The sequence below is a fragment of the Dipteris shenzhenensis genome, chromosome 2 (assembly GCF_047967505.1).
Source record: "Dipteris shenzhenensis isolate YYH24624 ecotype China chromosome 2, Dip_SZ_1.0, whole genome shotgun sequence".
NCBI classification, from domain to species: Eukaryota; Viridiplantae; Streptophyta; class Polypodiopsida; order Gleicheniales; family Dipteridaceae; genus Dipteris; species Dipteris shenzhenensis.
The window spans coordinates 21,403,465-21,429,446 of NC_141597.1; the positions used below are offsets into that span (position 1 = coordinate 21,403,465).

Consider the following 25,982-nt stretch of genomic DNA (forward strand, 5'->3'; position numbering starts at 1 on the left):
TACTCTCAACCCAGTTTGATAGGCCTTCTAGGACACGAACTCTCCCTCTAATTGACTCGTATAGGCTCACCACTTCCCAGATCAGAACCTCTAGAATCTGCATATCCTGTAGTCTCCTGATCATGCGGGATCGTGGGACAGTGTCGAAGGCCTACCGAAAGTCTACAAAACAAGCGTAGTCTTTCTGGCGTCTCGACCTCACCTCCTCAATGATAGCCCTCAAGGTGAAGATGTGGTTTAGAGTGGAGTGTTGTCTCCGGAAACCTGCTTGCCCTACAGCATGCTGCCCATGTGCCTATGTATGGCTGTTGATCTCCCCTCTAGTATCCATCCATAGATCTTGGCCAACGTGTGGCCAATCATGAGAGTGCGATAGTTCCCCGTATCCATGGGGTCGCCCGCCTTGTATATCGGTACTATGGTGGTGGTACTCCATGAGGATGGGAAGCCGTGACATATGGCATGGTTGAACATCTATGCTAGTACCGGAGCCAAAACCTCCTATCCATGGTCAAAATGCTCAATCCGTAGTCCCTCATGGTCCTGTGCTCTTCTGTCATGTGCATGGTGTACCTAGAGTTGGATAGCAGGTGAACGTGGGTTACATGATAGCATAGGGCTAGATGGCTATTTTCAGCCAAGATTGCTATATATAGAGATTGATTCATATATAGTGCTCGCTTTATATGGAGGGAGCTATTCATAGCATTGTGCTATCTATAGCGGGTTTCCTTCTAATTAGAGAGAGGGCCAATGCTATTGTGTAGTTCAGTTGAGCGCTCCTCTACTGATGGATGGACTTGGACCCAGGCCGGGACTCTGGCCATCTACATGGCGGATCATAGGAGGTGTATCGCGGGTCCTCTAGACAACCTCACGTGGTATGGGACGCCTGGGTTAGATACGAGCCTATGGATGAGTCAAGCTGTAGCCCACGTGCTCGGGGGTGGTCGAGAGGATCAAGGTGCCTGCACTATGATTTTGGTTGGATTGAGGACGAGATTCTAGGTCAGTGATAGGGTTAGATCCTACGGGGTCATGTCATTTGGTATCAGAGCCATCCTATCACAATTGAATTTAATGCAAGGTATGCAAAAAAGATGTCTTCTAGGTATACTTTTTTAGATTGCTCTTGCAAATCTGAATTTCTGCTATGTATGGGCTGAATCATTGGCTGATGATGCACGCTCATGATTGGGAGAGTTGTGAAAGAAATAGACGTCCATAGGCTATGTGCTCTCTCTCGGTTGCTACGTACTTGGAAATCGAGATTCCCTGAGAAGGGTAGGTGATGAGATGACTTGATGTTTCAGTAAGAGATATGAGTATGTGTTGTAACTTCCCACACTTGGGTTGTTGATGTGATTGGCTATGTGGGGACGTGTGAGAGTGGGCTGGTTAGGGAAAGAATTCGCTCTAGGTTCTCAAGGACGAGATTCCTACCCTAGAGACCTAGATTTGCTGCGATTGAGAAGTAGGAGGAAAGAGAGGGCGTTCATAAGCTAGAGAATGACTTGTTTAGGAGATTCGGGCATCAGAGATAGCCACTCCCCCCAAACCCCGCACACCGGTGACTCTCCTCGTCTCCTTCCTATGAGATGACTCCCATGTATATCCTGTCACAGTGGGCAGTCCTCTCTCGGGGCTCTCATGTGTCTCAATGTAGAAGACCATGTCTCTGTCAGTGTATGTCTCCGGAAAGCCACCAGGATCAGACCAGAGTGTGCCATTGCAATTCCATACTCTAATTTTCAGTCCACTTTGTGTCCCTCTAGCCCGACACCGTCATAATTCACCCTCTTCTTTCTCTTCCTTTCCTTCCTTCTCCCCCCGGTCTTGATCTCCTCTCTCTCAGATGATCCCCCTACCATCTCTGTATGCAGCCCATTTCCCTGCTTCTCTCGCTGCCATGACATGTACCATACCTTCTCTCCGGTGTTCCTGCTGCAAGAGGGTGAGGTCATCGTCCAAGTAGATCCGGGTTCCTTTCAAGGTCACCCTTGTGCTCATGACGGTCTTCCTATCCATGGCTGTTCGGAGCTTCATCACAAGTGGCCTTGTGGGTGCATCGGGCTGACCAACTCTCCAAGCTGTCTCACATGTCAGGTTCACACCCATTTTGGTGAACAAAGCATTTGCATCTGCCATAGGAGTATCTCCTATTGTGAGGCCTCGGACTAAAACATTTAGGGCTTTACTGTTTCTCCTTTTATCCTCCTCTAGAGCATCTGAAATGAACTCTTTCTTGGGGACAGCAGTGCCTTTCTTGACCACATCTCTCCATTCCAAGATTGCAGCCTCTCCTTTCTTGATTTTCTGGATGAATTCAGCATGTTTACCCTTCATAGTGTCTTGCAAGAATGCCAAGTCTTTTCTAAGTTTTTCATTCTCAGATTTCAGCTCATTTATAATCTTGCATCCTTCTTCTAACGTCCCTTTTGGCCTTTGAGCTGCTTCATTTGTTCCCTAATAGTGTTCAGCTCCTCGTGTAGGGATGGTTGGAGCTTCCCTTCATCTCCGTGTGTGTTTGCTTTCAGTTTTGCATTCTCGTCTTGAAGAATAATCACCTGAGCTTCGAGGCTCTCTATCTTGGATGTAAGAAAACTGTTTTTCACATCCATATCCCGCATCATATCCATCTTCATTTTCCCAATTTGTTTTGCAAAAATTTTGTATGCATTTCTTCTTGCCATCCCTTCATGTCGTCCTTCATTTGGGCACGTATGTTTGAGAGCTCATCCTTCTTGTATTCTTCCAGTTTCTTTTGTAGGCATTCAATTTCAGCATCTTGTAGCTTACATACCTCTTTGATAGTAGATAGGCATGCTTTGACATTCCCATCCTTTACTTTCTGCCCTTTGGTCCAAATTACGCTGTATTTTCTGTCCTTTTCCCCTTTGGTTTTCTGATTGGGTGAGCTTTCCATGGCCTCTTCTTTTTCTCTGGTTTTTACTGATTTTTCTGTTCTTTGGACTGTCCACCACCTAAGGGCTGCCCATATCAAGTCTCTCTTGATTTGATTCTTGATTTTTGCCGGTCAGGAGCTGGTTGGAGCAGAGGTATAGGACTGGAGTCGAGGCATGAGGGCTGTAAGGGCTAGACAGGGACTGGTGGCAGCCACTTGACATTGGCGGGCCTGGAGCTTAAACAGTAGGTAAGGGGGGGGGCCTAGTAGCCCGTGCGGCCTGCACAGGCCCTTGTGGCCTGCATTGCTTAGCTGACAGAAAGCGGGGGGTGGCGCAACAGGTGGCGGGGGTGGCATAGCAGCTCCAGGTGGGCCGATGGCCTGTTACCAGCAGCCTTGCAGCAGGGAGCCCACGCGGGGGCTAGGAGGCAGCCCATGGGGGCTGAGATTAGTCACACGGACCCAAAGGCCTGTTACCAGCTGCGCAACAGTAGGAAGCCCACACGGGAGGGCTAGGAGGCAGCCCGCTGACACAGAGAGAGGAGAGAGAGAGAGAGTAGACAGCACGTAGGAGGAAGGAGAAGGTAGTAGATAAGATTAGATGTCACATCAAAAGGTACCATACAAATCATTAGGGGCTGACTTATATAGTCCCCCTTCTTTCTCCTATCTTACCACCAATTTCCCTTCTTTTTTCCCACCTAATTCCCTGTTATTTGCCACCTTCATTACAGCCATCCCTCCCCAAGGATTTTTGCCCTCAAAATTTTATATGCGGGCTGTTAAATGGGTGCAGCAAACAGCAAATAATAATCAGCCCGGTAGGAGATAGGGGTTGTCCTGGACAATGCTCTCTGGCTGCCATGAGTTCTCATCTTCACGAAGTCCCTGCCACTTGATAAGATACTTGGTGTAGACTTTGTTTTGGAGTACGTGATCCCAGAAACCCATGATGCGCTCCGGAACATAGTGTATGTGGCCTTCCTCATCCATAGGTGGTAGCTCAGGAAGGACTTGGACATGCTGTCCAACATGTGGCTTCAGCAAGGACACATGGAAAACATTATGAATCTTGGAGGTCCTGGGTAGCTCCAACTCATACACCACCTCGCCAACTTTGCGGATGATTCTATAGGGACCGTAATACCTATGAGCAACCTTCGTGTTGGTGTCACCTTTCAGCGAGGCATAACGGTTCTTATGGAAGCGTAAGTGACCCATAAATTTTGCATCTCTGTCGTTGACAATCTCCCGAGGGAAGCCATGATGCTTAAAAACATGCTCGATGAACTGCCAAGCAACCTGTGATGCTGAATAACAGGTCTTAGTGGGTATGAAATGGGCATGCTTTGTCATTCTGTCAACCACTACAAAAATGCTATCCCATCCCCGCTCTGTGAAAGGCAACCCTGTGATGAAATCCATAGCAATGTGAGTCCATTTGCCTTCTGGAATAGGTAATGGCTGCAAGAGACCCGCAGGTAACCGGCTGTCCACTTTATTCTGCTGGCAGGGCAAACATTCACTGACAAATTTAACGACATCCCGCCACAAGCCATCCCAGATAAAGCTCTATTTGACCTTTTCATATGTCTTAGTAATACCCGCATGTCCTGCCATAGGAGATGAGTGCATTTCCTGTAAGACCAAGAGTCGATACTTTGAATCTCGGACCAAATAAATTATGTCCTTGCACCACAACAGCCCATTATGCAGTTAATTCAGCATGCCCCTGGCTCGATGGCCTCTATAACTCCACAAATATGGGAGCTTCCTTAGAATCTTGCATTTATTCTTCCTGAATACCATGAATCCACTCCTGGTAGATGGTAGAAATGGTAGACAAACTACAAGCCCACATACGGGATAAGGCATCTGCAACCACATTTTCTTTCCCTTTCCTGTACTCAATGTCAAAATCATAAGATTGAACCTTAGCTAGCCACCTCTTCTACTTCATTGCCAAGTTGGACTGCGTAAGGAAATACATAAGTGTCCTATGATCTGTCTTAACCTTGATTTTGCTACCGTACAGGTAGTGGTGCCATTTTTCGAAAGCATGGAGGATAGCCAACATCTCCTGATCATACACATGATAATCCAGTTCCTTGGCATCCAATTTACTGCTTTCAAAAGCAATTACCCCGTGTTCTTGTCTTAGCACAGTCCCTAATCCTTTGCCATTGGCATCTGCCTCCACAATGAAAGTACATGAAAAATCAGGGCATACCAACACAGGAGCATGAGTGAGGGCAAATTTCAGGTCTTCAAAGTTGCGCTATGCATCTGTAGAACACATAAAAGCATCCTTCTTCAAAAGGTCTGTCAGAGGGGCTGCCCTCTTGGCAAACTTGCAAATAAAGCGCCTGTAGAAGGAAGCAAGACCTAGAAATCCCCTCAACTGAGTAGGGTTGCGTGAATGCATTTCACCTTTGCAGGATCCACTCGAATGCCATCCTCTTCTACCATAAAAGTGCATTTGCTGGCTTTAGCATAAAGCTGATGCAACCTCAAAATTTCCAGCACTTGCTTGACATGTCTGATGTGCTCCTACTTATCCTTGCTGTAAATGAGGATGTCATCAAAAAATACCAGCACATATTTGAAAAGGAGAGGCTGCAAAATCTTGTTCATGAGTGCATGGAAGGTAGCTAGTGCATTGGTCAATCCAAAAGGCATCACCTTGAACTCTTACAGTGCCCTCTCTGTGCGAAAAGTTGTCTTGTGCTCATCCCCAGCTTTCATTCTAATCTGATGATAGACGGACCTCAAATCAATCTTAGTGAAAAACTGAGCACCCTTGAGTTCATCTAATAGGTCATCTTTCCTCGGGATCGGAAACCAATTCTTGACGACGACCTTATTCAAGTCTCTGTAGTCAATGCACATACGGTAAGAACCGTCGTCCTCCTTCACCAGGAGCACAGGGGATGCAAAAGGAGAAGTGCTATGAGTGATGAAACTTTTCTGAAGTAAGTCCCTCACTTGAGTTGCCACTTCCTCCCATTCTACCTTAGAGAGTCGGTATGGGGCCTTATTGATTGGCTTACTGCCAAGTTCCAGGACTATGGCATGATCTACATCTCTTCTCGGAGGCAACTGTGATGGCAAATCAGCAAACACATATGCAAACTCTAAGAGCAATCTCTGCATATCATAATCATCAACACGGGGAGTTGCCACCCTCCTTAGTTACTGACACATTTAATGCATATATGGCACTGCCCATCTTGAGCTCTCTCGCCAACTGCCTTGCTGAAATGACCTGCAATTTAGGAGCTGCAATACCATGCAATGTAACTGATCCATCCCTGTGGACAAAGCTGAGTGTTAAGGCACTGAAATCCATGCTGATTTTGCCTAGTGATTGCAACCAATCACAGCCCAGGACAACATCTATTGGGGCCACGTCAAGTGCCAAAAGATCACCTGCAAATGTATGGTCATTAGAGAACTTAATCCTTGCATCTTGGCAACAAGATCTACTGATCATATGCTGTCCATTGGCCACTTCTACTCTCAGCCCATGGTCTATCTTAGTAGCAATCAGTCCCACCCTCTGTAAGGTCTTACAGTTAACAAAACTGTGAGTGCTACCGCTGTCCACCAACACATGCACAATCCTGCCATTAATCATCCCTGTTAATCTAATAGTATCAGCACTTTTGGCACCCATCAGGGCATGCATGGAAATAGTATAAAGTGTTGGCTGTGTATCCCAATAAACCTTCTCCTCGTTCACAGGAGCATTACCACCTACATCTTCACGTGCATAAAAAGGCATCGCATCGTGATGCTCCACGGAAAAGAGTGTGGACCTACGGCCTCTCATGACACCAATGGGCAGAATCTCATACGAATGCGAAGCATGAGTGTCATGCGTAGTAGCACCACCAGGATCAAAACGAAAGTATGTGCCCTTCGTGGCTCCAGTGTCAGGAGCCTCATCTGCATCATGTGTTTTGCCATCTCATCCTGAGACATATCCAAAGAACCTGGGGCATCAAACAATTCTTCGTCATTTGGGAGGTCAATGATCATCCTGAGCTTGGCAGTACCACTGTTGCGCATCTCGCACACATTCTTGTGCTCAGGAGTCCATTTCTCGCCACATTTAAAGCATAAGTTGGCCTTCTTTCTGCTGTCCATTATTGCTCGTGTATGCTGTTTTATCTCAGCCTGCTCATTTCAAGCAGTAGGCTTGGCATCAGGATACCTGTAAGGCCTGGCATATGGCATCTTACTACCCCAGACAGTAGGAAAGCGAGGAAATGGTGTGGCTGTAGATTTCTTGTCAGTCCATTCAGCAAACTTAGGCTTCGACTCAACGTCATACCCCGTAGCATGCGAGCTGCCCATGGCGCCGAGCTGCCCTCTCAATTGTTTCAGGGTTATGTGCCTTCACATCTGCAGCGAGAGGAGGACTTAACCTATGGATGAAACGCAGCAGCTTTCCCTTTTCAGATACATCCTGCACAAATAGGGAAAGCCTCCAAAAGCACTACAAGTACTCTTGGACCGTACTGGTCTGTGACAAGGAATAAAATTCAGCCAAGTATTGATCCAATGCAAGTGGAGATACAAATGTAGTGACCATCAATTCTTTGCAACCCCTCCAAAAGGTTGGTCTCTGAGGCGAATCCCTCATGTATCGCCACCATGTGTGGGCATATTCCTGCATATGCATACCTGCAAAAATGATGCGCTCCTCCTCAGACTTGGAGTAGAAGAGGAAATAGTCTTCCAGCTTCGTGAACCACTCCAACTCATTGGGAGTGCGAGTGTCCCCTTTAAACTTATGCACTGGGAGTTTGTCCTTAATATCCTTGGCTGCATAATCCTTGTGTGTGTAACCTCAAAAAGTGCGGGCTTCATCACGCTTGAGGTTCACATAATCGGAGAAGGGCAACTCAAGTTTGATGGCCTCAGGTAGGGCCTTATATGAACGCAAAGAATCTGCCAACATGTCATCAAAAGTGGCTTGCTGCCCACAACCAACCCCCTGCTGCATAGAAGCTACTGCCATCTGATGCACTAGCTACGTCTAGCTATATGTGCTTGCTGGCGGAGCGATAGGTGCATGAACCCCAAACTGGGTCTCTCTGCCAAATGCATCTCTCCGAAATGATGGCATACCAAAGGGCTGAGAAGAGGACTGACCTCTCTCCCAAGGGTGTGGGCTGCCATATAAACCTAAGCCAGCTCCATGCATGCTCGTTGGTGCGGTGAAAGGAGCACTAGCCGAATGGACACCAACGGGTCGGCCCAAAAGAGACGGCTCAGCCTGCATAGATGCAGAAAGCTGAGAGCCAAAAGATGGCCTGACATCCTGCAAGAAGGTGCTCTGTGGCAAAGAAAATGCATCATCTAATCCCCAAGCTGGGGTACATGCAATGGTCCAAAAGACTGATGCTCATAGGCACGACGGGCATCTGCCATAAAACCCCCGCGTGGAGCAAACAACATCCTGACTGTGTGAATGGTCCCCTTGTTGGGGTGCGGGCTGCTTACCCTTATCCTGCATAGCAATGGCAGATGTGATGTGCTGACCAATGTGCTGTCCCATCTCGACAAGAGCCGTATCCTGCATAGCCATAGCTGTGGTAAGCTATTGGCTGAACTCCTGTCCTATCTGGCGGAAAGCACCCTGGAGCATAGAGAAAAGGGCATCCAAAAACTGCGCCTTCACTGCCTGCACTTCCCAGGATGCAGGAGAGAGGCTGAGTGGAAGGAACCGCTGCACCACCAGTGGATGCAGCCACTGTGGTAGGCACTTGCTCAGCAACCTCATCAGTGTCATGCAATATATCACGAGGGGCACACTTCAGTGGCATAGTGCCTGGCCCTGGAGAGAGGAGCTCGAATGTAGGCAAGGAGAAGTGGATAGCTAAATCCTGTTGTAATGAGCACCGGAGATAGTGTGTGGAAAAAACACAAAAAATGTCGATGGAGAGGCTCAAAAGAAAGGTCGTCGAAGAAGCCTTGAAATGGGGCTTGAATGAGCCAAAATAGGGCTATGGAGAGCCCCTAAAAGAGGCTGAAAATTTTTGAGTTTTTGCCTTTTTTTTTTTTAGAGACCTAAGTCACCTAGGACAGTTAGTACAGTTCTAGCCTAAGACCTTTAGGACTGTTAGGGCACTGTCTTAGACAAAACACGAAAATGTTGATGGAGAGGCTCAAAAGAAAGGTCGTCGAAGAAGCATTGAAATGGGGCTTGAATGAGCCAAAATAGGGCTATGGGGAGCCCCTAAAAGAGGCTGATTTGAGTTTTTGTCTTTTTTTTTTAGAGACCCAAGTCGCCTAGGACAATTAGTACAGTTCTAGCCTAAGACTATTAGGGCACTATCTTAGACCAACCTAGCCTAGCCTTTAACCTTAGTTAGTACTAACCTAACCTAGAGAGATAAACAAGCTAAACCTAACTGACTAAACCTAACCTAACCCAATCTACTAACCTGACTAATCAACCAACCCCACTAACCCACTGTAGTCAGCAACCTTAGAAAGCTAAGGTTTGCACGTGAGCATGGACGGCAGTGCGTGGGCACAAACTGGCATGGATGGCGGCGAGAAGCGCACACAGGCGGTGCACCGACACGGATGGGAGAGGCGGAGGCCACAAGCAAAATTGCTAAAACGAGAGAGGCGGAGAAGCGAGCCATCTTGAAGGAAATGAGTCTCTCAAACAGCTCCTCTTCTCTGGTAGATTAAGAATTTCGCCAAGCAGCCAAAGCTCCAACCTGCTTCTTCTCTCTCTGCAACCTTGGCAAGCACGCAGAGGAATATGTATGCGTTGTGGCATGACAACTGATGACGGTTGCGCTCAATTGCTAGTTGCAAAAGGGGCACGTTAGAAAGCCTCCTAACTTGGGTCACGTCTGTCAAAAGACCCCAATGCTGTCGGAGAGGCAATAGAGAGAACTGATGTCAGCTGAGCGGAGTCCTCCAATATCTGCTGGTAGTCCTCCCTGATATGTGCAAATCGGGGGCACTGTAGAGCCACATGTGCCTCCGTCTCAACTGTCTGCATGTCATAAAGAGTACAGACTCTAGCATGTCTGGGCTGATGCATCCAAGCTCCCTTCTCACTTGCAAATGTATGAGATCTGGTACGAAACCTGGCTATGTTTTCGCGATATAGAAGGGGGATAAGTGTGCTAATATAAGACTGGGCATGAGTCTCTATGGACATGTATGTAGACCAACATGTGGGATTTATGTTGTCTTGGTAATATTCCAGCTTTATCTTCTTTTCACTCGTCAGCCAGTGAGTTTGCAAAGTGCTCAATAAAGACAGTTGAAACTCTTGCATGGTGACCTTTTCAGGCGGCATGGTCAAATATGCTTCCACTTTCCATCTGCTAAACCATTTTCTTATGTCGGTTGCCCATCCTGTACAAATGATCTTACTTTTGTGGTTCTTTTGCTTTGTGCTAGCATTCCATGCTTTATGAGGCAACCTATCAGGTTGCATTTGTTGCACCTCTATTACATATTGCATAACTCTAATTAGTACATGAAATTCAATCAGCCTCCTGTAGGCCATCTCCTGGTGGTTCTAGTGATGCCCTATAGACCATGGTATGTGCCTTGTAGGCATAAATATAGGCACTTGTAGTGTTAGTACCTTTTAGGCCACATAGGACACTTAGTCCTATGTGACACCTAGGACACTTAGTCCTAGGTCTAGGTACAAGTACCTTCTACACTCTTTTTCTATCTATCTTAATTGACGTGACAGCGTTTCTTATCGACCCTTGTACCTTGTACGTGCACTCTTTTGTCTACGCGACCCTTCAGTGGTATCAGAGCCCAGATCTGCTTCTTGCGCCTCTTGTACGGATGTCTGTACAACTGTACGGACGTCTGTACAGATACGTACGGATCCCGTACGTTTCCTCTAGCTGCTGTCCAAGGCTTTCCAAAGCGCCTCATTGCTGTTCCCAAACTGAGGCGACTGCTTGTAGGTTTCAGCTGCAGCATTTTCGAGGTCCTCCACAGTACCCGTGACCATCTATCGTCACCTTTGTACTGCTGTTCAAGACGCCTAGCTCCCGTGACTTTAACCAGACCCAAATCCAGGCGCCTAGCTCCCCTGACCTCTCCACAGTCATCTGCTGAAGATGTTCTGCTATCGCGACCTGCTGTTCAGAGCCCTCCAAAGGAGATACTACCAGCCACGCACTAAGTTCGAGGTGTCTTAGGGCTGTTCCAACTACGCTCCAACTGTCTTTTGCACTTCAACTTGCTGCAAAAGCTTTGTGGTCTGTTATACTCTACCTACAGAGGCCTTTTGAGTCAATCCTAATCTCAAAGGACTAGAAGCTCATTCACAAGCAACATTTGCAGTATTTTACTGTTTTTGCCAGATGTTGACATGTTTGATGCCTTTGAATCTTGGTTACCTCTACCATCTTCAGAAGAGGACTTTGACCAACAACATGAGCCTCCTACACGCCCTCCACCAAGCAATAATCCGCCACTACCCCATGCTGATTTGCAGGTTTCTCTTCCAGCACAAAATGATCCCACTATTCATGACGCAGTCATTGAAGAAAGAGTTGTCAATAGACAGCAAAGGCAAGTTCCCAGATGGCTTCTTGATAAATCGAGGGACAGCAAACAAGATCAGCCTTTTGCTGCCCGGACAAGATCAGGGAATAGACAGATGCATGGTCACTTTCTTGAGTTTGCACTCCTTGCTACAGCTTGCAATGAAGAGCCTTTGTGCCATAAAGATGCTTTTGACAGCAAAGAGTGGATGGATCCAATGAGAGCTGAGTTACAATCCATTGCCAAAAATGACACATGGGAATTAGTAGATCTCCCTCCCGGCAAGCATGCCATTGGTATCCGGTGGGTCTACAAATTAAAAAGGAAATCTGATGGCAGCATAGATCGATACAAAGCATGTCTTGTTGCAAAAGGGTATGCCCAACAACAAGGCATTGACTTTGAGGACACATTTGCTCCCACATCCAGGATTACTATCATTAGATGTGTCATTGCCATTGCAGCCCATCATCATTGGCAAGTGCACCAACTTGACATCAAGACTGCTTTTCTTCATGGGGATCTGCAGGAAGAAGTATATGTCACACAACCTCCTGGCTTTGAGGTTGTTAATTCTGAAAATAAGGTATGCCGGCTTAGAAAATCCCTTTATGGTTTGAAGCAGGCACCCAAGGCATGGTATGCCAAAATTCATGCGCACTTACTATCCCTTGGTTTTCAGTATAGTCCCACAGAACCCACTCTTTATGTCCATGGGAGTGGATCTAATTTTTTAGTGCTGATTTTATATGTGGATGATATGCTCATCACGGGCCCAGATACTCAGCAAATTGCAGCTTTCAAGGCTGATTTGCAGCAGATTTTTGACATGTCAGACATGGGACAGCTCCATTATTATTTGGGCATTCAGTTTGCTCATGTTGAGGGGGGTATCATGATGTCTCAGTCCAAGTATATTGGACAGCTCCTTGATCGTTTTCAATTTAAGGATTACAAGCCAATCTCTACTCCAGTGGACCCTGGCTTCAAATTCTCAGCTCATGATGGAAGCCCACCATGTGATATCACTCTTTATCAACAAGTTGTTGGATGCCTTATTTATTTATGTCACACCAGACCTGACTTACAGTATGCAATATCTCAGCTCAACAGATTCATGCACATGCCCAGTTCACAGCATTGGCAAGCAGTGAAGAGAGTCTTCAGATATCTCAGAGGCACTCAGGATTTAGCCCTCTTCTATGGTGATGAGGGTTCACTACCATGCATGCTTACACGGATAGTGACTGGGCAGGATGTTCTGACACCAGAGTGTCACATATTGGCAATTGTTTTTTGCTTGGCAATTCATGTATCTCTTGGCTCAGCAAGAAGCAACCAACAGTTGCCACATCTAGCTGTGAGGCTGAGTACAGGGCAGCTTTCACCTCTACAGTAGAGTTTGTTTGGCTTCGACAGTTACTTACAGATCTTGGTATTCGCCAGGCATCCTCCACTATTGTCTACAATGACAGCCAAAGTGCTTTGGCCATTGCGCGTAACCCAGTGTTTCATGCGCGTACCAAGCATATTGAAGTTCACTATCATTATGTTCGGGAGCTGTTGTCAGCAGGAGACATAGAGTTGTCCTATCTTCCCACAGAGGACAACATAGCAGATATGTTTACAAAGGCAGTTCCTCGTCCCAAGTTCGAAGTCTTCCGACAAGCTTTACACTTGGTTCCCTTTGTTACATGATCTGACATCCCTTGTACATTCATAGGTGGCTATATCCTTTTGGATGAACATGTGCCACCATGACCAGAAAATACCAGGTATTCTGAGACGTTTCCAGAAGACTTCAGCGCATCCCATGGAGGGGGGTTTGTAGGCCATCTCCTAGTGGTTCTAGTGATGCCCTATAGACCATGGTATGTGCCTTGTAGGCATAAATATAGGCACTTATAGTGTTAGTGCCTTTTAGGCCACATAGGACACTTAGTCCTATGTGACACCTAGGACACTTAGTCCTAGGTCTAGGTACAAGTACCTTGTACACTCTTTTTCTATCTATCTTAGTTGACGTGACGGCGTTTCTTATTGACCCTTGTACCTTGTACGTGCACTCTTTTGTCTACGCGACCCTTCACCTCCTTCCAGTTTTCAACAGAAAACTGTTGCTGAGTATGGAGTAGTGGGTTTGACACCAAGGTGTCCCCGTACAAAAGCCTTTTGCATTTTCTCAATATGATTCCATGTAGAGGCTGAAATATTGCCTCCCCATACTTCCACTCCATATAATACTGTCTGTACTACATATGCATCAAACAATACATTTCGAATTTTCCAGTTCCTGGTGTCAATGTGCCTGCAGTCATTCTCAAACTGGTAGTACTTCCCCCAGCCAGTGTCCATCCTTCTGTGTATACATTGCCACCCTCTGTGATCTACTGGGATATCAACCCCTAAGTATTTGAAGGTGCTACATACTCAATAATCTATCCATCAAAGGTGATCTCAAGGGGATGCTCTGGCTGATTGGTACAGACTGCCATCATCTTTGTTTTTCCAACATTCACTTGCAGCCCACTTTCCCTACAAAAAGTCTTGAGCACTTGTAAAAGTTTATGCATAGAGTCCGGATCGTATGCAAAAAGAACTACATCATCTGCGTATAGCAACAATAGCACTGTCCATAGTCCCAATTGCGGTCCTTGCAACCCTTCCTCTGTTACAAATTCATTGATGAGTTCCTCCAGTTGATCAATGCATATTCGAAACAAGGTAGGTGATAGAGGGCAGCCTTGCTTCACTCCCATATTACTCTCAAATACATCGGACATACCCTGTGCTTGTTTAAGTCAGCATGATACCTTTTCATAGATACGAGAGATGCCTACTCTCAAGGCCAATGGGACTCCTATTGCTTGCATTCTCTTCCATAGTCCTCCTCTTGGAACTGTGTCAAATGCTTTCTTGAAATCCACAAAGCAACAAAATAAAGTGCGTCCTCTCAATCTGCACTCATCCATAAGGACTCTCAAGGTAATAAGGTGGTCGGCTATCCTGTGCTCCTTGCGAAAGCCTGCTTGTCCAGTGGCCCTTTTCTGGGCCTCTTCTGCTCATGAGCTGATTTTCATTTCAAGCACCGTACTGAAGAGCTTGGCCAATGTAGAGCTGACCATTATAGTTCTGTAATTTGTGATTTTTGTCTCCACCCTTGTGTAAAGGCTAGACCCAATTTTCTTGCCATTCCTAAGGAAAACCATGGTGTAGAGCATGTGTTAGGATGTGTGAGAGCCATGTTCTTGCTCGGTCTCCTGTCCATTTCACAAATTCAGCATGTATCTTCAGGTGATCTGAGGCTTTGCCATGAGCCATCTTCTTTAGTCCAGCTTCAATGTCTTCAAAGGTAAAAGGACAAGTACATGTGACCGACAAATCCTCCTTCCCCATTTCAATGGCATGTGCATGATTGTACAACTTGGTAACATAATCAAGCATGGTTGCATCTGATATATCCCCTGTTACCTGTTTCCGTCTACCTTTCACTTGTTTCCAGCCCTTTCTTGGATTTTTTATGAAAGTAATCAAATCAGATTTCTCTCTTTCTAGAATATATTTTCTTTTCTTTTTCCTTGTGAGGGCATTGTATGTCTTCTCCAATTGCTTATGCCTGTCTGCATCCAGTATGTATTTCAGCTCTTTGCACAGTTGTTTACATTCCTCGTCATACCATTTCTTGTGTGGTAACCCTTTGACCTGTTTGTTTTTTCTTGTACATGCTGCTCCAAATGTTTGTGTGGCTGAGGCAAGTATTGCTTCCTGCAGGGCTGTCCATCTAGGGTTGGTCATTGTTCTCAGCTTTGCATCCAAAGTGTCTACATAATCTTGGTGTTTGTCTAGGTCTACTTTGAAACCTCCTGCATGTGCTGAAAATTTCTGCTCCCTATGTTCAATGTGTATGTCAAGATCCAACCATATTGGGAGATGGTCCGATTCCGGATATTTCATCCCTATCTTGAAGCTTTTGATAACAAGTATAGTGTCCACATGTACCAAGGCATAATCTAGCACACTCTGTCCTCCACTAGCTGAAATACACGTCGTCTTGTGGGTGTTGGGGAATAATTGCATTCCATTCAAGACTGGCATGTGCAGCCCATTAATCATGCATCTGAGTGCTCTGCCTTGTGTGTTGATGGTGTCATCCTCGGATGTTCTCTGCCACATGGTGTCCACTTCTATGACTAATTCTTTATCCATTTCATCGTGTGTGATGGGCTGAAACTGTAGGTGACCAATTCTTGTGTTAAGGTCTCCCATCACTATGACTTGACCCTTTTCTCTGAGTTCAGCCACATCAAGAGATAGTGCTACAAACGCATCACTAGGGTCCACTCCGTGTCTGCTGTAAAAGGGTGACTCATGGTGAGGTATGTAGCAACCTGCAAGAAAGACAAGGCATTTACCAAGCTCTATTTTCAGCCACATGTATCTTGTGTATTTGTCCACTTTATGGAGGCTGACTTTTTCTACCATGTGTTCCTGTACCATACATGCAACACCTCCTTATCCTCTTTTCCCCACTTGCCTTTGGTATATTGAGTGCACCACATATCCAACTCTCTCTGGGATTTTGCATATTTCACTTTCCCAAGTCTCTCCTAAAAGGATGATGTCTGCATCATGAATGAAGGCATTTATGCTTACCCCTTTATGCCAAGGAAAACCTCTACAATTCCAAAACATGACTTGTAGGCATTTGCGTTTCCCATGGGTCGCGAATCCCTATTTTGCATTTTGATCCCCATCTTGTGTTTGGGGCAACTTTCCTTATCTCATTAGTCTTTCCATGTATTGTTTTCTTCGCACTTTTTGCAGTTTGGGGATACGGTCTTCACTGATATAGAAATGTGCCTTTGAGATATACTTTATTGCTATCCAAGATAATCTCCCTTTTCCGTGGATCTACTACAGTGCACACAATAGCGCTTTTATTGGGCCTGTCTTCTTGTGCTTTCCCTACGTGGTGGGCTGCATATATAGTCACTTCAGGCATCGCAAAGTATTCTGAAAAAAATTCAGTCACCTCTTTGGCTAGATCCAAAGGAGTTTCCTTATCCATCTCCGGTAGACCGCAGATAACAATGTTCTAAGACCTCTTATCTCTTTCTCTCTGTTCATGGGCATCCTCTTGATTTGGGGTTGAGGGACGTGGCGGTACTTGAGCTGATTTCGATGACTCTTCAACATGTTCTGCACTGGCATCTTTCTTGGAGACTATTTCAGTCCACTTCTTGCACATTCTTTGCATCTCGTTCAACAGGCGTGGTTTGCATAAACTTTTGCATCTGTTGGCATCCATTATCCACTGTGTTCTCCAAGGCATCCACTCTTCTTTGGAGTTGCATGACAGCCGGAAATTCTCAGCTGTAACTCGATGAACATATTCATAAGCATGTCTATTTTCTTGCTGTTCTTGGTGCCATACACTTTCCCAAAAGGAGTATTTAGGCCCAGGTGTTTGTTTAACTTGAAAAGGGTCTGAAATGACCCCATGTTTCCTACGCTTCTTGAAGTTCTGTGTGGATGTAAATGCTTGTCCTTGGCACAGGAATCTCGACTGCACGTGGGTGATGAAGAAGAGGTTCGTTGATGACTGTCAGGTACGTTTCTTGGTTTACCAATTATTGTAGTCGGACTGTTTCTCAAGCAGGTGTCCAGTTGTCTCAGGTGTAGGCATAGGGGGGCCGCGTGATTGTCTCTGAGGCTGGGCGTGTAGGTGTCTTTGAGGTTGATTGTGATGTCGCACAGGTGTCTCGAGGCTGCACACGAGGCTCACACGATTGTCTCTGAGGCTGGACGTGAGGTCTCGTACGTGTCTCTGAGGACTGAATGTGATGCTGTGCAGATGTATCCAGTGTCTCACTTGCTGCTACACGCAGGTGTCTCGAGGCTGCACACGGGGGTCGCGAGGCAGATACGCACAAGGGCCGTGCGAACAATGTGCTGGCAGCAACTGTGCTAGTCACTTGTTGATGCGCGCAGTCACTTGCTGATATGAGCAGGGGCTGTGCAAACCATGTGCCAGCAGCGAGGAGCTGCAAAGCACGAGCACGAGCACGAAGCTATGAACAAGGGCAGCGAGGAGCTGCCGACAACTGAGGGAAGGGGAAAGTGCAGGAAGCGGCGTGTGGGGGGGGGGGAGAGAGTAGACAGCACGTAGGAGGAAGGAGAAGGTAGTAGATGAGATTAGATGTCACATCAAAAGGTACCATACAAATCATTAGGGGCTGACTTATATAGTCCCCCTTCTTTCTCCTATCTTACCACCAATTTCCCTTCTTTTTTCCCACCTATTTCCCACCTAATTCCCTGCTATTCCCACCTTCATTACAAAGAAGGGGCAAATGAGATCTGATGGCAACCAAACCTGGTACAGTGTTTGCTGAAGCTGGGGTGACCAAATTGGCATTTGGATCAGTAGATCTCCTGATCGCTGCAGAATAAGATCACTACCTCCATCACTGAATCTTGAGCAAATCGGGCCCAAGTGGAGAATCGTATTGATCATAAGCTGGGACAGTTGTGTGGGCTAATGATCAGTCACAATGATATAAAAATGGTACAGATCCAAGTAGTCTGGAATTTCGAGGGTCTCAGTAGCTGATCCATGTAATCAAGAGATTGGAGCATCTGTTCGTGACAATTCTTTGCACAGACGTAGGCCCAAGGCTCACGATTCCATGCTCCAAGTTTCAGAATGAACTGACAAGGATTTATCCACCAAATCCTAAGAAAAGAGCTCTGATCCAATGCAGCAAAGCCCAACTAACAGGCCTGCTAAATCTGCCCTAGCTAGAAAATCCTAGGGATGGCAGCTAGGAACAAAAGGACAGAACAGCATGTAATCATGAGTATCCAAATGCATTTTTCTTTTATTTTATTTTTTTTGCAAAAAGAGAGTTCTATTAAGTATTAAAGAAAAACCGTTAGAGCAAGCTCCATACGGGATACATCATGCAATGCACGAAAAGCTCAAGAGCCAAAAAGAAAGGATTGAGGCTGATAGTGCCATCTCAATCCGGTAGAAACCTCCGAGAAAAAGGGAGAACCCCTCCAAACTCGAAGAAATATAGTCCTTCTAGAAGAGGCTGCCCGTGAAGGGCCCTGCATGCTAGCCCATATGATATCCAAATACATAATCACAATGAGAGTACCTGGAAACCCGTAGGCATCCATGGCTTGTGAGGGCTGCAGAAGCAACAGGCTAGGATGTAGAGTCCTAGTTCAGTCTAGAGCAAGCAGAGCTCAACTGCAAAGTGACATTTATTAAATAGCATTCAAGTTATGAGTACAAAGTACAGCAGGGCGCCCTTTTATGATCTCCTAATCACACCCTGTACTCGTGATCTCCTCTATCCACCCTGTACTTGTTGTCCAGACCCTGCCTGAAACTCTCTCATAGAATGCCATGACTAGCCAAATGATCTCCTAATCACAACCTAGAGCTTACAAACGTCTGATGAGGCGAGCTCTCGGCACCATGTTAAACACTTGCAAAAATCCACAAACCAAGATAAACCCTCTGTCTCTGTGCTCTGGCCTCCTCAATGACACCCCAAGTGTGAGTATGTGATCTAGAGTCGCATGATTGGACTTGAAGCCTGCCTATCGCTCGGCCCTGAGTCCTTGGAGCTCTGCAAAATTGCTAACCTATGTGTCGAGCATTAATGCATAGACCTTGGACATGACATGCCCAATCATAATGGTCATGTAGTTCACCGAGCTCATGGGATCCCCTAACTTGTGAATGGGAGTGATGGTGTTAAGGATCCATGCAAACCACTTTATTAAAAAGATTTGCTAAAATTGGAGCCATGGTACTTATTCCATATGCAATGTAATGAGTAGCTCCTCACTTCAAAATTACATGTTTGACACCATGGGCATTGAAAATTGTGGAAGGAGTGGGACGTGGTAATTGTGCAAAAATACTAATACCATGGATTTGATATAAGAAGTACTAAAAACAACAAGATATGTATCCTCATCATGGTGATGAAGATCGTGGTTTGCGAAATTCCTCAAAATTTCTTTGCAGTAGACCACCCAATTTCCAGCTTCCCAAGAAGCTTTGACTGTGGCCAATCCTCCTTCCTTTTCCTTGACTTGTGTGGGAGCAAGTTCATTTGTGATCCATTGCTGGGTACTCTGAGTGGCTTGGACTGCTTCAGGACTGCAATTTTTTCTTGTTAATTATGATTTTTCACGACAGCTTGTTGGCCTTTGGCTTCTATAGCTCATGGCTCACTAAAGTCTATGAATGGGAGGGGCCAGGACATTCTTATTTTCATCTCCTCCACCTCACTGATGTAACCTTCAGCTTCAATTTCTTCGGGCTCAATTACATCAACTGGATGCCATCTTTCAGGCAAGCACCTGCGTGTATGTAGCGTGACAAAGCTTGACGAAAATCATCCTCTCTAATGGTAGAAATCGCTTCATCATACATTGCTTGGCTTCAATGAATTCCTCCTTGGCAGCTGGGATTTCTCCACGTCTTGGGCTTTACATTGTTGGCAACTTCCTGAACAGTGGGGTCAGAATTGCCCTCAAGTGTGGCAAGACAGGTCTGAACGCTGGCATGGGTCTTCTTCAATGTCACCTTCTCCACCTGCAGCTTGTTAATCTCTTGGAGAAGATGCATCTCTCTGTCCTGAGGGTCTCACCCATGAGGCGAGAGCTCCAGAAAACGTCAACTTCTTAGGCATGGTAGACGCTTGGGCTCTGGTATTCACCATACAGGAAAAACCTGGACAGTTGCAAGCAACAAAAGGCTAACCTTCAATGCCCGATGGTAGCCCTACACCAAGCATTGGTGTCGATGCAGGAGGACGGGGTCACAGGGTTGAGGCGAGGAGGTTGTGGGGCTGAGCGAGGGGGTGGTGGGGCTGAACAGAGGGGTTTGCGGGCTGAGCTGAGGGACTGGTGGAGGGAGGGAGAGAGGCTGCTATGAGCTCACCTAATACATTTGAGTAGGTATTTTGAGGAGTGTCCTCTGTATCGCATTCTCAAAAAAGTCCATTGTATGAGAAGAGTTTTCAGTCACGTCACCTTCTCCATTATGTGAAATTTACCATAATCAATAATCTGTTCTCTCTGCATATTAGGGAAGGTCAAAGACATTTTCTTAAATTAACTATATACTTACACCATGTCTGTCCAAACTTAAGGATCTAAAAGTGCCTGTATGGGAAAGTGTGTATATTTTCTATGATTTTCTGAAAATAGTTCGTAGATTATCCACAACTCTAATGCCTAATGTCTTTAGTAAGCATCTTGAAAATAGGATTGCATGTACATTGTGTAATACAACATGAACATTCAGTTTTCATTCTTCAGAACCTGCCCACAGTAAAAATTATCATGTATAGAAATAAATGCAATATACGCACATGAAATAGGACAAAGACAAGTCCATCGCTAACTCACACAAAAATGTTAAGAAAAGGCCTGTTCAACCAAACATAAATATGAAACAATACATAGGCAAAGAGAAATCACCCAATGCACGATTACTGGGTCTTCACGCCCCACTAAGGTTTTGGCATACTGTTTATTTCGAAAAATCATCACGCATAAGGTACAAGCCTGACAACATTTGGAGCTGGAAAGAAAATAGATAGTAATACAATAACCTGAATAGGAACGTATGTCAACTTTTCAAATCCCAGATAAGTTATACCCCCAAAACGGTTTGAGGTTTCCATTTCACGAACCACTAACAAGTTCTGCACAAGGCCATAAAAAATACTGGTTACAAACACCAAGTTGAATCTATGTCAGAGACTGTCCCTGTTTTACAAAACACAAAAGGTGGGTAACAAAAGAGTGAGACAAGCCACAAGATAGTCTCCCTACCATATAGTATTTTCAGAGATCATACATGGGTAAAAGTAAATGCAGCTCCGTATATGCTTAAGATGGATAGCTAACAATGATAACCCTGCAAATTTGGTGAAGGATCCTATCAAAAAGCACACGTTATTTCTTGCAAACCAAAATCACATGTCATGTGCTGAGCAAGGCAGGAATCATTCCAACTGATTAGTGATATTTAAAAATCACTCCAACTAAGATGAGCTGGAGAATTTTAAAAGTGCACCTATAAAGATCAACTGGAGAATTGTAAAACTGCACTTTATTTTAAAAGTGCTCTGCAATTTAAGAATGCAATAACCCCCATGGGGTTGAGGGTGGTACAAATGAATAGTGTAAAATTTTACTTTTCAGGTTAATCTAAACTGGCATCTTGAAGTTTGTTACAATTCATATTTCTCACTACTAACAAAAAGGATCCATTATTTTTTAAAGTTGGATTAACTTTGGGATCCAACAACAAGCACCTACCCTGTTCACATTTACAGATGGTGGAAATTCACGCCCCATTTTTTATGGCATCACCCAAAATCTCAAATATTGTGTGGTGAGCCATGTATCCAACCCTTGTAGACTCTATCACTCTCTTAAATCATACAAGTACTTATTCTTCACTATACACATACTCAGTATCTTTGGCTTCACATATACTCCCATGAACGCATCCACAGTGGGTGATATCAATATACAACCTAAAAATTGTATGACTAGTAAAAGCTATAGACCGTACAAGTTTAGCTGTGCGTTGAATCAAAATGTCTAAAAGTAAAGGTATCTCTGAAGTGGATGCCACAAAATTCTTAGCATGTGCCCAAATATGCCTGCAGTCATTCTGTTGATGAAAACATTCACATAATCTAGGTTGGCCAATCAGGACATGGCTATGGGCTATCAGATCTGGGAAGGTACATAAAGTACTAATCAAACACTGAGCTCAGCATCATCTACAATGTAGCTATAATAAGAAAGATCTTCAGATTGTGAAGATCCAAGAACTCCATGTTAGTAATGCATGTCTCTGTTTAAACATGCAGGAGAGCATATGCTACATATCCTTGAAAAGAGCCAAGTCAATATACCCTAGAATAGATCTCCCCAAGCCTCCCCCCCATTTAATATTTTTTTCTTTAAACAACAACAAGAGTGTCTTTCTGAAATCTCAGAAAACATCACTTTAAAACATGCAAGAGACAATGGTGAGGAGGTTTGCATCCAATGATGCTGAGGGTTTCACCTGGTCAATGGAAGAGTGTTATAAGCCTACCAATTCATACAGAGCAACGCATTCGTGGAAAGAATACAGCAAAAAACACCTTCATAGGAGGTCCCTAAAAAACTGCCAAATATCTTCTTCAAATCTCTCCCAAAAAATAGAATGTCTATTGACATCATCTCCCACCGGATCCCCTCTCCAAGGCTGGGCTGGAATAGTGTTTTTGGCCATCGCTGGGCTGGCACTGCAACGCTGGAGTTAATGCACCTGGGCAGTGATTCAAAAGCATGGGGCAGTGCGACTAAGCTGCCAGTGGCGCTGTTCCAGCACTACTTGTGAGCAGGGGAACCCTTTAAGGATCACCAAAATATCTGTTCCATTAGCTCCTCAAAGTGTGAATGATTTCTAAACAGAATCTCGCTATCATCTACAAGGTCCAGGCACAGAAACTGCTGTGGGCAATTTTTAAACTGAGATATTGCTTTACAGTAAGCCTACAATCCTTAGTTGTTGGAATCTCTCCATAAGCTGATTGCTATGTTTGGATAGAAATAAGATGCAAAGCACAGAATGGTAAGGATGTGACACTTTGTTGAATTATGGGTTACATTATATATGCGAGTCATGCTTCATGAAATCAATGGAATATTCCAGAGGGTGGAAAGATAGTAAAGAGATTATTTGAGCAAGACCTTAGCATGTCATTTACTGTAGATGGCACAAATGCCAATAGGAAAGCATACCAGATTCGAGAGACATGGCATCCACAGCTCAGCTGCATGGAAAAATAGTTAAGTAACCATTTTATGTATAACTAGGTCGCTGCTGTGGATTGTATATGCGCATAAAAAATCTGTCCTTGTTCATGTCATCTTTGATGGGATGAGGTACAAAAACCATGTAGGAGACCAATGAACCATATGGCAAACCATGTTTCTTCAGGTGACATCCAATAAAGTTGGAATCAATCAACCATATGATGGACCACTCATGCAACCAACGAGCCAACATTGGGACAAACCAATGATGTAGTCGGAAAATCAACCATATAACAAACCAATGCATCCAAGTGATGAATCACTTGCAAGGAGTTTGGTGGCTACAAAAATTAAATGGTCTCCAAATATTACATGACTCCAGCGAGAAGTTTCTAAAGAATCTAGTGGCACTTGCTCTCCACAAGTCAAGAGAAGGCTTAGGTCATGAGACGAGGAGAGAAAGAAAGAAACAAAGAAAGCTTATTAACATCTATGAAAAACCAAAGGGTCTATAAGGATGCCAAAAAACAGATACAATGAAAGCTGAGGGTGGGAAATTCTAACAATGGCAACCACTTGTCCCACATATGTTGCCTCAACGAAGCATATGCTCTAAGCATATCCTCTAAAGTCTGGTTGACTATTTCCGTCTGACCATCCGTTTCTAGACGATCCCCACTACTCATTCCCAACTCAGTCCTTAGTGCTTCAAAACACTGCAGTCCAAAAATAATTGGTCAATCATCGATGGCACAAAGCGATGGAAGGATTTTGCACGCCATAAGAGTTAACCTGATGAGTGGCATCGCCCAATTGTCCGAAAAGAAAAAGGCTACCATACGAGCTGCGTGAATGCTAATGCAAGCTAGGTTAGCATCAATGGGGAGAGGAAAGGAAAGAATACAAGATCTAGGTGGAGGAAAGTGGAAAAACATGGGGGAGGAGAAGATAGAGAGAAGCCCCAGAGATCTGAGCTCACACGACAAGGAGGTATAGGCATTGCATGCTTGTGAGAGATGTAAGGTGGCCGGTGTCCTTGTGCGACAGGTAATGGAATCCAAGCTTCGCTATTACATCCGATTTTCTCATGAGTGCCACAGCTAGGATATGTACTCTTAAGGGTATAATTAAGTGAGTAATCCAAAAGAAATGTGAGGTCCAGGCAGACCAGCTACTATAAAATCCATGAAAATGCTCTCCCACCTACCTAGTGGTATTTCCAAGGGTTGTAAAAGTCTGGGTCGCTTCACCCGCTCTGCTTTACTCACTTGACACGAAAAACAACATGTCACATATTCATGAATATGTTTTTTCATTTTTGGCCAAAAGAAATCTCGTTTCACGAGATCATACATCTTCTCGACTCATGGATGTCCCGCACAGGGGCTATCATGGCACAGTTGAATGACTCTCTGCCTAAGATCATTCCGATTAGGTACTACTATCTTGCCATTTCTTTTCAACATACCATTCCCTATGATATATCTTGCATACATTTGGTCTTTTCTAGATACTAGGTCATCCTTTTCCCCAGGTTTAAGTACATAAGCCTTAGGCCAAAGGCTCTGGACGCGAACTCGTCCATCTTTCGAGTTTCTCTAATCTCCACCACTAGAGCACTCTGTAATACCGTGAAACTCATATTATGCATAATGTGTGACAACGCATCAACAACTTTATTATCCTTCCCTCTTTGGTACCGAATCGTCACGTTAAACTCATGCATGAGTTCTGCCCACCTAGCTTGGCGGCCTCTCAAGTCAGGTTGTTTACAAAAATGTTTCAGATTATCATGATCAACATCAACATAAAACTCTCCATGTTTTCAAAGCATGGACAACGGCATATAACTCCAATTCATGAGTTGGCCAGTTTCGTTGAGAGGGAGAAAGCTTCTTGTTTTCAAAGGCTACCGATCTTCACTCTTGAAGGAGAACTGCTCCTACCATAATGCCACTCGCATCGGTTTCTATGAAAAATGGTTTCCGAGGATCAACTAATTTTAACATTGGTCCTAAGACCACAACTTGTTTTATGGCATTACAACTTTCTTGTTGATTCAGTCCCCATATAAAAGGTACTTTATTTGAGGTCAAATCAGTCAATGGCGATACTATCTCGGAATATCCTTTGATATGCCTTCGATAAAATTGAACAAATCCCAAGAATGATCGCAAAGCGGTCAAACTCTGAGGGATAGGCCGTCCTAAGACCACAACTTGTTTTATGGCATTACAACTTTCTTGTTGATTCAGTCCCCATATAAAAGGTACTTTATTTGAGGTCAAATCAGTCAATGGCGATACTATCTCGTAATATCCTTTGATATGCCTTTGATAAAATTGAACAAATCCCAAGAATGATCGCAAAGCGGTCAAACTCTGAGGGATAGGCCAAGTCAGTATTGCAGCCACTTTCTATGGATCCATTTCCACCCCCTTAGGAGTTATAATGAATTCTAAATATTTAGGTCTTACCATGCACAGCACAGTTTTCTTTTTATTTACATACAGACTGGCTTTCCTCAAAGTACTGAACACTATTCTCAAGTGTTCGTGATGCTCAGCAATACTTTTGCTGAAAAAAAGAATGTTGTCAATAAAATGTACTACAAACTTCCCAATATACGAATGTAGTAAATCGTTCATAAGCATGACGAACGTAGCTG

At 44.7% G+C, this 25,982-nt stretch overlaps 1 protein-coding gene across 3 annotated transcripts in view; it reads right to left on the reverse strand.

Annotated features, from left to right (window-relative positions):
* The window catches only part of LOC147904475 (Metallopeptidase M24 family protein), a 138,744-nt gene that overhangs the window by 36,446 nt on the left and 76,316 nt on the right, over positions 1-25,982 (reverse strand). For all 3 annotated transcript variants that reach the window (XM_087386756.1, XM_087386754.1, XM_087386751.1), the window contains exon 11: positions 21,103-21,195. In XM_087386756.1, the coding sequence (XP_087242882.1) occupies positions 21,103-21,195 (93 nt within the window). The remainder of the gene's footprint in view (positions 1-21,102; positions 21,196-25,982) is intronic.